Raw genomic sequence first — 11,660 nt, 5'->3', positions numbered from 1 at the left:
ATAGTGTAAATAATCTTCTGTGCAGCTATAGATACAAGTGTAGACATAGGAGGTAACAAAATTACATTACAATTAATTGCATTACACTCAATATATTATATTATCAAACAATGTTGAGTAATTACAGGGTGCAAAGAAGGTACCAGCAGACTTTCACATCATCACAGATGATGACCAAAGGAAGGCTTTATTTTACAGCCCTATATTTTATCATCATTTTACAAACAGCGTAGTTAATTACTTTTTCATAATTATAAAGGCACAGCCTTCCTGTAAGCCAGATGTTTTGTTTCCGAGCAACAGTAATGTTAAAAAAAAAAAAAAAACTAAAAAAACTAAAACATTAATAATAATAATAAGTGCTCCAAATTAAAAAGTTTTACACTTTGATTTCCTAAAGCTGTTTTTGTAAATATATCATCATTTTAAAAGAATAATCAGGGGTGAGTAGTTACAAGTTACAAGTAATGTGCTCGTGTTAAAAAGTGGCAACTAGTTCTTTCATGTTCCTTTTTTTAAAACTTTACTTTTACTCTCTACTCGTGTGTATTTTTGAGCCGGTAATTCAAGCTTTTTACGTCACTACATTTGCCATTTCTACCTTTGATACAACGAGTCTGTTGGGGAAAATGTAGTGAACAAGCTGAGATTAACTGTTAATTTTTCACGTACAACGTTAATCTTTAATGTTACTGACTCTGTCATTAACTTATCTTGTAACCAGCTGTAATTTAAAAGCAGCTGTTCTCAACCTGGCGGTCAGGACCCCCAAGGGGACGCAAGATAATTTCCAAGGGTCACCAGATGGTTGTCAAGAATAAAATGAAACAACAGTACAGCTGGCCTTGAGAAATTTAACAGCCACCTCACCGATGGCGGCCACTAAATATTCCATGTAGGTTAATGCGAGGTGTAAATGGCCACCATGTTTTATCCCCACACTGCGATCCTCTGCCAACACAAGTTACAGTTTCACAAACATCCTGATTGCTTTACGCCCTTTAGTTTTACTAAGTCTACTCTAACTGCGAACACAAAGAACCAGAAACAACAGCAACGGAAATTTAGTGACAGGAAGCAGGAGTTTAAGTGACCAGAATAATGTAACGTGTGCAAAACAAGTGTCACAGTTAAGCCTGTTAAGCTGCATTAAGTTGCCTTCAGAAGTTAACATTTGGGCCACCAAACATGTACTTTGGCCACCAAATTTAGGGGCTTGGTGCTTGCTTAAAGGGACAGTTCACCCCAAAATCAATAATACCTGTAGCTCTATTTATCCATCTAGATTGTTTCTGTGTTAGTTGCAGAGTTTGGGAGATTTCAGCTAGAGATGTTTGTCTCTGAAAATCTCAACGGCAGCGTCTTCTTCCATAAATCGTGGCTCAGTTACCTCAGATAACACACACACACCTTGTTGTGAGCAGTTTCATGTGGGAACATTTTTCTTTTTATAATTAAATCTATTGGAACGACTTTCTTTCTACTAGGAGAAAAGTAGTTCCTACATGAATATGCTTATCTTGAGTAACATGATCATGATTTCTGGACGTGATGTGTGATGCTCCGCAAGCTGAGTGACATCTAATTCCATTATGTTCAAGAGAGGACAGACATCTTTAAATCACTTATCTCAAAATCGCAGCAACTCGCATCAAAGTCATCCAGACAGATAAACAGCCAGAGGAAAAATATCTGTTTTGTAAAACTTTAAATCTATTAGTGTGATAATGCTGTTTTGTCGCATCCTTCCTTTATTGAAAAATTGTGATTTGCACTTGGACATATTTCGATTACTTGTGCAGCTCTACTACTTATATTTAAGTAAAAGATCTGAATTCTTCTTCCACCATTGATGTAGGTTTATTTCTATGAAGTCAATCAATTCAGTCTTTACAAACAAAGCGTTTTTAATTTCAAGTTCACGTCTGATAAACCACATTCTTCTTTTTTGTTCATGTGGATGCATTACCTTGTATTGTGCCGGCTTCCTTTTTTTGTTCTCTCTGCCTCTGTATGAAATGTAAGTAATGTCCTGTAAGCCCTTGTGGGCCGGGCACCCTCGGGTGTGTGACACTCGGATAAAAGTATTCAATTCATAAGGACACACACGCGCGCACACACACACACACACACACACACACACACACACACACACACACACACACACACACACACACACACACACAGAGGCAGGAATCCACTAACAAACATCTGTTAGAATAAAAAAGAGAAGAGATGCCTTATAGCGCTGCAGCTCCACTCGACTCATAATGATGATGCTCTCGCACACACACACACACACACACACACACACACACACATATCCCTTTCTTATCCACCATAACGACCACACTAAAACACCTTTCCTCTGACACACACACACACACACACCTTCTCTCAATCTTCTACCCACTTACACTCTCAGCCCCCTCCTACTACCACCTCTTTCTTCCAAATCACACACACACACACACACACACACACGTACACATCTTCCCTCAATCTCCTACCCGATTACACCCGCACGCTAAAACCCCTTTTTGCACACCTCCCCAACACACACACACACACACATCTCCTACCTTCCCTAAAACCCTTTTTCGTTTCCTCTGACACACACACACACACACACACACACACAGGCTCTCTTTTTGTCAACCACTAAACCCCCCCACCCCTCCCTCCATCCCCCCCACAACCCCCCCCACCTCCTCCCAGTAATCTGGCTGGCCCGTGGCCTCCTCTCTCTCGCTCCACTGTTCTGTGTGATAGAATATCGATCGGTTTGCCTCGGCTCGGCGTGGAGCAGGAGGAGGAGGAGAGGGGGGGAGCTGTAGGGCTAAAGGGAGTGTGTGTGTGTGTGTGTGTGTGTGTGTGTGTGTGTGCATGTGTGTGTGTGTGTGTGTGTGCATGTGTGTATGTGTGTATGTATGTGTGTTGGGGGGGGCAGTGGTCAGACATGCTCCAAGGTTGTTACCACAGCAACAGTGGGATGGGTCAGAGGGTTGCCATGGAGCCTAGGTCGCAGGGTCAGGGGGAGGGTCCTGGAGGGCTCTCGTTTTCTCCTCATATGTGTGTGTGTGTACGTGCATGTGTGTGTGTGTGTTAATAGGGAGTGGAGGGGGCGGGTGGGTGGAGGAGAGAGGTGTCCAGTCCAGCTATATTGGGTGTGTTAATAATGAATGGTGTTGTATGTGGTCGCTGTCTCTTTCCTTCTCCCTCCATCTGCGTCTCCGTCTCTTCCTCCGTCTGCGTGTCGCCTTTCACATCACCTCCATTCAAAAGTCCATTAAATTTTTTCTTGATTTAAGAATAAACTTTAATAAGGAGACTTTTTGACACCAAAGCGGTGACAGGTGTACAAATCTAGATTAAAACAACCAGAACAAAGGCTTCCTCAAGTCTTTTAAGATCTGACATCATGTGCATGTTTCAGAGACAGCCGACACACACGTCTTAGAAGACATACAAGAGGAAAATCAATGACTTAGACATCAAATAAAAATGTAGAATATACTGTATGTAGTTTGGTGTACAACAAGAATATTTGGTGCAGCTTTCCTCTATTTGTTTTAATGCATTTGATGATTTTATGTCTCCTGTAGACAAATTTCAGAAACCCTCTCATGTATGTCTCTTAGAATAATGTGACATCTATTTTTTTTAGCACTTCTGCTTAGTTTGGTCAAATTACAGCACATAAGAAATGTATTAGAAAGATATTAAAAATGTATTGACAATATTTGCACCATGTCAACACAGAAGACACATGAAGAGAGAGCTGCTTTACACCATAAATGGGTGACACGTGTTTAACACATATTATAGATTGTAAGATCAGAACGTAATCTTTGTCTGAGCTGTTCGCAAACACACTAGAAAGATAGTTTATTGTTGTGTCTCACTGTCTGGACATCAAAAAACGATGTTTAGGATTAATAAAGTATCCGGAGCACAGAAACATAATAAGAAATACAGGCAGACGGCTGCAGGGTCTCTGCAGTTACAGCCACCACCACACACTTCTATTAGGTGATAACAGAGGGATTAAGTTTAGTGTCTATACATTTTTTTAGGAAAATGTTGCATAAAATGCCTGTAAGTGACTGCATCAGAAAACTTTTCTCCTGGCAGAGAGCCACAGATCCTTCTGTGAAACATAGGAGAGGAAAATCACTGAAGACTTTTGAAGAATCAAAATGTAGAATATTCTGTAAGGTAGTTTAATACTCTGTGCAGCTTTCTTCTTTATTTCATTTGATGTTTTCATGTCCACTATGGATCGATTTCATACACACACATTCACACACTTTGCTGAGATTTATACATGCATATTTAAAAAAAAAAATAGGCTTTCTGAAACAGTGTGATGAAATAAAACTACCCAGACATTATGATTATGATTGCATTTTTTTTTTCCAATACATGCATCAGTCACAACTGAAGTCACACTGTCAAAACTCTTCACACATTCATCGAAACAGACGTCTGCGTGGACCAAACTGTGAATCACTTTTCACTGCTTTCGCACAAAATGCATTCCATGACCACATTTTCCAAAATCCATGAACTCTGCCCTCCAATAGTCCACCACCTTCAAAAAACTTTTTTTTTATTTATCAGCAGCACATTTTTAAAATGTTTAATGTGGTCTTTTCAAAACTGTTACAGACACATTCAAAACAGAAAAATGGAACATGTCGTGTTTCTGCAGGAGCCATACTGACAAATATAAAAATCTTACAATGACAGAATATTTACAATAAAATGAAATGATAATCTTTTCATTGCCAAACAGACAAAAAGGCGGCAGCTTCAGAAAGATTCTGTTTGGAAACGTGGATCAAGGAAATCAGTTTGTTGGATAAAGAAGAGCAGCAGGGAGAGGGAGAATAATGTTTAGGACAAAGGAGACAAAACAGCAAGAATTACTGCATTTGCAGAATCGTAATTACTGTATCATAGCAGGCCTGCAATTTCAAGAATTTCAGCTTTTTATTTTTCACAAGAAATTTACTATATTCAAATGTATAGAAAAAAAAATAAGGATACTGAAGCAAATCGCTGCATTTCTGATTCATTCTTGCTACGTATAATTAAGACCAGTTACTAAAGTGAAAAGGTGGAATGTATTCCATAATGGAATAATTATTTATAGGAAAATATCATTCATGTTCATGTTGACGTGTTCTTTTTACATCAGTGTGTTTTGAGTGACAGTTTATGCTTTTTGAATTAGGATTGTCATCTTTGTTTTGGTCCAACAAGTTTATTTTGAGACACGTATGAAGTGTTTTGGTGGTTCGAGTGAGTTTTGGAGGTGAGATGAACCGTTTGGCCAAGATGTTGGTGACACAGACTGTATGACGTATTGACCAAATAAAAATGTTGTTGTTTTTCCTCCTCACAGGGGTGTTACGATACACCAGTATTGACGACAACATGATTTTTAAAAAGTGAAATACTGATACTGATAGTTCTCATATGAGAATATTGTGTAAATAGTCCAGTGCCTCCTAAACACACTGAATACTCTTTTATCACCTTTTAACTCTCCATGAAATGTAACTGCATCTTTTTTATGGTTACAGAATTTGTGTTTGAAGTGAAATTAATTTACCACAAAAGAGACAAAACACACATTAAACAATGTTAAAGTTGAATTAGACTGACAAGATTATTTTCATTTTCTCTTAATACACTTTTGGCCATGTAATAAAAATTAGTCACATTTCCAAAATACAGATAAAGTTTCTAAACTTCAGGCTTCAGGTACGTCATCATCATCAAAGCACTGCAGAAATATACTGACTACATCTAACTGAAGATTGATAATTTGATCTTTGCACTTTTTGTTGTTTACTGTTTAATAAAAAATATCAAAATGTAAGCTTTTTCCTAAAACACAAAATATATATTTTTTTAGTTTTTACTCTTACATTCTTCATATATTATTGTGTTTTTCTTCTTCTTTTGAAGTAGAATAAGCAGGATTTGTCATTTCCTGTTCGTAAACACACCAGAAAGATAATTGATCATCAAGTCTCCTTCCCAGGTCGTAAAAAATAAAGACGCTTTGGGTTTGTTAAGGGTCCCGAGCACAGCGACATAATGAGAAAATAAGACGGTAAGGACAGAGGGAGGGGTCTCTGCAGACACACACACACACACACCAGCATACACTGCTAGTGGGTCATAAAGACAAGTGAGATTTAACTTCTTTGTCTGGCTTTACATCACTAAATGTTTACTTCCTGTCCATCATCTCTCTTTTATAAAATGTAACAAGTATATTTAGCTTTTTGTGTTTCATGTGCAGCATCATACAGAATAATGCTGTTGTGTTTAGTGACATACAATATACTGTGAGTGTATTTGACACGTTATAAGGGATGGAAAAAAAATATAAAACCATCATCAAGTGTACATTGCACAGATCTAAAGACATATTGTCTTTTCTTCACTCAGTTTTGACCTTTCTTATCTGTCATACAGTGAAAGAGCAGCAGCGAGAACATTTTCTGTTTTCACCGCAGAACATTCCTCTTGTGTTTACAGTTACGTTGTGTTTAATTAAACCTCCTGCACGCGAGCTGAGATTGTTTGCACTTCCACTCTCCTCTGCCGTGCTGAAGCGGCGTTCTTCACCAGGACACCGACCGTAAGGACAGCAGCTACAGGAGACGCACAAAGAAGGACGGGTGAGACTCTGAACCTCATCAATACAATTTAAACACAGTCATCTATGTACATTGTTTGATAAGTTATTAATTTAACACAAAGTGACACCAAATTATGAACAACCAAATCAAATTAAACATAAAAACTACCCCCTTTCAACTTATTTACACTTAAACTTAATAAGCTATAAATGTTCATATTTGTTGAGATAAAAGAGATGTGTGTAGGAAAATTTGATGTTCTTAATGTCAGATGAGCCTCAGATTTTCATCCACACACCCCATTTATATGCCGGTGTGGCACAGAGAAACGATATAATAAAATCCTGAGAGTTCTTCAAACAATGTGTCAAAAAACAACCACATTTTTTATCAGAAAATGCAGTTTAAACCCTTCACAAAAGTCAAATTAAGGCTACTGTATCTGGTTTCAGCTTCTTTAATGTGAGAGTTTGCTGCTTTTCTTTGTCATATATGACAGTAAATTAAGAGTCTTTGTGTTTTGGACTGTTGGTTGGAGAAAAGAAGCGATTTGAAGACGTCACTTTGGGATTTTATAGACTAAACTGTTCACTTTACATCCACACATCTCAAAAGTCTGACAATCCTTCGAAAAATTCACATCAAAAAAAAAAAATTGAAGCTAAACGGAAACCTCTCATTTTTATTATAGACATTTAAAACTTTCACAAATTTCAATCAAAATTAAGTCTTTTGTTTTTGAAATCTGCAACAATTAGTCAATTAATCGATTAGTCGATCAAAAGTAAAATATTTAGATTTTCAGTCATTTTTCAAGCAAAAATGTCAAACATTTGTTTTCTACATCTGAGGGTTTTCTGCTTTTCCTTGACATTAATGACAGTAAATGAAGTGTTTTAGGGTTTTGGACTGTTTGTTTGACTGAAGAAGCACCATGAGGACTCACTTTGTCATTTTTCTGAACAATTAACAACAATTAATGGATTAATCACAACAATAACCTGCAGATTCATGGATAATGACGATAGCTCTAGAATAGTGTGTGCAGGTGTTTATGATATTGTGTGCCTCTGGTGTATTTGTGTATTTTTCGGTCTCTGTTCAGTTGTGTTGTAACAGAGGACGCTTCAGTGTTTAGAGAAGTGAGAAATGTTACCCAGCCTGTGGTTCAGAATACAAATTCACATCCAGCTTTGACTTATCTGGTCAAAAGCACCTTAGTACCAAGATTTCCTTTTTTTAGATTTTAAGCCAGTGGACCAAATAGGATCTTAAAGTCACAAGGCGTCCGTGCAAAGCCAATCTCTGAGCGCCGCAGACCCCCGGCCCCTTCCCCTCCAATATCCTGCATTACCACTGCAGGGTTATCAAACAGTGCCGGTGCAGCTTGGACGACTGCATCTCTGTGACTGATTTCAGACGAATTTCACTGCTGCTGTCAGTGTGTGTTTAAGAAAACTTTGTGGCAGGACATGAATACAGATTTAAACAGCGTGAAACAACAAAACCCTCACCAAACATCGCTAGTAGTATGATTCCCGTCTGTCCGATCTCGAAAAACCCAAACAGCCACGTTCGGCCAAATATGTAGTCCCAGCTAACAGATCCTGCTGCAGGAGGGGGAGGACAGGAAACACTGTCAGTCGCATTCATTTGATTTCTTTTAATAAATAATTCAATGGCAGAATTTTATTTAGAGCAAATTGAAATTTCAAATTATCTTCCACCCCAAACTAAATACTCACCATGTGTTGAAGGTCTTGTAAAAAGAAATAAACTGTTGAGAAAAGAAGAAGAAACAGATGAGATGCATTAATTAATTCACTTAATTGTATATTATTCAGTGAGGATAAAGTTTGTCTGCTGCCTGCAGGTTTATGCTGTAAAATCACACACTAAACTCAGTGGTGGTCAGGTCAAGTTATTTATCATTCAGGCTTCGTGGTCAAGGTCATTTTTCAAGCGAACGTGAAAACAATCTGGTTACAGCCTCTCAAATTTAAAGATTTGCTGCCGTTTCTTTGTTTTCTGACTGTAAACTTAAGTTGTTTGTTTCAGCTGTTTCTCTGAGAAACTGCAACCAAAATCTTTCACTGTTTTTTGACATTTTACAGACCAAGCAAACAATCAATCAGCTGAATTCATGTTTTTGAGAATAACGAATGAATCAGTCATCTCCATAACTTAAATTAAAATTTTATTTTTCTGTGATCATCGCTCCCTCAGCCTTTTTTTCGCTCCTTTATAACAGTTCATGAAGCTAAAGCCAGTTTGACTCAGTTTATTATATGAGGAATAAGTTTTGTCTGCTGTCTGTGTGTTTATGCTGTAAAATCCCAAAAAACACTCGATGTAGGCAGCAGCATGATTTGTCATTTGATCTTCATCATCGAGAAATGAAGTAATTTCACAGACATAGACATTTTATGGACCAAATAATTAGTTAATATCTTTGATCTGTATTCAAATATAAATGTACAGGGGTTTTATATATTTTTAAATATTTTAATATTGTATATTAGGTTAAAGATGAGACCACATCGATACGCTGAGCCCTGGATTGATTTAAATGGACCGTGAACATGTTGATGTCCTGACTCTAAAGTTACGAATCGGCTGACTGAAGCTTTGCTGCACGATGTTTTACCAGAATAACATTAGTGTAGCGTTTCTTGTGAGGTAAAAACAGGAACACGTCCAACAAAACCAACACAGTTTATAGTGCATCTGCAAATCTAAAATCTGAAGTTAGTGCAGGACATTTGGATTTTATAGGAAGGTAAGACTTCAGTTTATATTCATAACATCAAAATGTTTGTTCACAGTATTTTTTTGTCTGAATTTGTCTCATATGCAGCCCTCTCTCAGGGTCAAACAGAAACATCTACATAATAAGGTGGTTAGTATCTGCTGCAAAGTAACTGGCACTATACCGGCAGGTCTGCAGGATCTTTACACCAATCAGTTGTTTTAAGACGGCAGAATCCATCCTGTCTGGTTGCTCTCGTCCATCACACAACCAGTTTCTTCCACCTGGTTCCCTCCTTAGACTTAAAACAGCTACAACCAACAGATTCAAACACTCCTTCATACTAAACTCTAAAGTCCAGGTCAGAAATGTGATTTATTTCCATACTGTTGCATAACATGTCATTTATTTATTTATTTTTTATTGCAACTTTGCAACTGCAATTTTTCTTAACTGACAGAGTCACTTGACTGTGCATCTTTGTCTTCTCGGTCCTACTGTTGTGTTTAGGTATCTTTTGTCTTATGTGTGCTAAATGTGTACACCCCAGTTACCCCAGTGGGGCAAATAACATTATTAACTGATTAACTGACTTGGTTTGAACTAAATAAATATTGTTTATGCAGGGTGTAGATCTTAGTTCGTAACTTAAATTAAAATATTGTCTTTCTGTAGGAGTTCATAGTTCCTCCAGGCTTTATAACTGTTCGTGAAGCAGGTAACTGAATCCACTCACTTGACTGGGCTCAGAATGAGGAGGAAGGTGAAGATGACCTTCAGGGCTCGGTTGAACTTGGCCTCCGGTGCGCTTATGCACCGACAGCTGCAGTTCGGCCATCTGACCACACGGTGGCGCTCGAGGCCCTCCTGCCGCAGCCGTCTGAGCAGGACTCTGCATACATGGAGATAAGGATCAAACAGCTCGATTTGAACCGACACCTTTCACATGTGAGAGTTTTAAATGCAGCCGAATAAAACATGTTCCCCTTCAGAGAGGAGTCTGTCGGGTTTCACGCACAGCAGCCGCACAACAGATAAAATATACTCAACATTATTATTATTGCGTTTTTAACGGCCTATATTTTGTAGGAAGTAGCCATAGACGCACTTGATATGACGGAAAGGTCACCGTGTAGCTGTAAACACACCCTAAAGAGCTCAGAGAAACATTATGGAGATATTACAGACATGTTTTGTTCAGTCTGTCGTGTTTACGCACCTCAGGTCATAATGTTGCACCACCTTTAGAGTTCCTTCCTCATTTATAGAAATCTCCACCTCCCCCATATCATCCTCCAGATATCAATCCACACTGCCGATCTGTCAAAGTGTTTTGTTTTTAGTTAAATAATTAGTTAAGAAGTAATTATCTGTTCGCGATGAAACGCCTCAAATCTGCTCACGTCTGCTTTGGTTTTCCGGGTCTGTAATTTCCTTATCGGCAGTACAGATTCTTGACGGGAAGTTTCTGCCCACATGGAGCAGCGGGGTGGGAGGAGAAAATACTCTCACACAAACTGGAAGCTCATACGTGCCTTATTAATCCTCTAATACACTCAAGCTTTCAGTTTTCGGATGCAGACTGTGATTTTATTTTATTTTTCCTCAGGAAAAACTCTCTCTCTTCATTAAAGTTGGGAAATATGGTTGAATCCTTCTAGTAATATTGATGTAAGAAGAACTCTTCCTTCAGTAAAAGTAGTTATATCACAATGTAGAAATACTCTGGTACAAGTAAAATTCATTCATGCAAAGTCTTACAAAAGTATTAACATTAAAATATATAGAAAAAGTACTCATTATTATGCAAAATGGTCCATTTCAGAATATGTTTATAATTTATAGTCTGCTGGTTTGTACATAATGTTAAGCAGTTAATTTATATTTTTGTATTAATAATCTAAATCAAAGTAACTAAATTTATCAAATAAATGTAGTGAAGTAAAAAGTACAATATTAGTAGTATAACATAACATAACATGCAATGGAGATAATCCAATACCTCAATACTGCAGCTGAGTACTTTACTTAAGTAAATGTACTTAGTTACTTAAGTTGCCACCACTGAATATGCCTATGTGTGACAAATCACATTCTGAATAATCAGATGAGTTTTCAGGACCATGAACTGCTCAGGGCTCTGGCAGGATTTTAGAGAGGTCACTGAACGCACCACGCAGAAAATATACAGTAGAATATAAAGTATTAACAATTGTTTTGAAAATCATTATATTGTTTATTTAATGCTG

General features: G+C 37.7%; 1 protein-coding gene across 2 annotated transcripts; it reads right to left on the bottom strand.

Annotated features, from left to right (window-relative positions):
- Nucleotides 1–6,299: 6,299 nt before the first annotated feature.
- Nucleotides 6,300–10,878, bottom strand: LOC146313413 (uncharacterized). Of its 2 annotated transcripts, none has more exons than XM_084739078.1 (5): nucleotides 10,631–10,878; nucleotides 10,148–10,303; nucleotides 8,408–8,439; nucleotides 8,177–8,272; nucleotides 6,300–6,674 (listed from the first exon to the last, which is right to left on the bottom strand). In XM_084739078.1, the coding sequence occupies exons 1-5, from the start codon at nucleotides 10,696–10,698 to the stop codon at nucleotides 6,574–6,576; spliced, it is 453 nt and encodes a 150-aa protein (XP_084595204.1). In that variant the 5' UTR covers nucleotides 10,699–10,878; the 3' UTR covers nucleotides 6,300–6,573. The 2 variants fall into 2 exon arrangements, with proteins under 2 accessions (XP_084595204.1, XP_084595205.1); XM_084739079.1 differs by having other exon boundaries at nucleotides 8,177–8,269.
- Between the last annotated feature and the right edge of the window lie 782 nt (nucleotides 10,879–11,660).

The sequence above is a fragment of the Lutjanus erythropterus genome, chromosome 16 (assembly GCF_056507025.1).
Source record: "Lutjanus erythropterus isolate fLutEry1 chromosome 16, fLutEry1.hap2, whole genome shotgun sequence".
In the NCBI taxonomy this organism is placed as follows: Eukaryota; Metazoa; Chordata; class Actinopteri; order Lutjaniformes; family Lutjanidae; genus Lutjanus; species Lutjanus erythropterus.
This window is presented reverse-complemented; position numbering and strand designations above follow the sequence as displayed.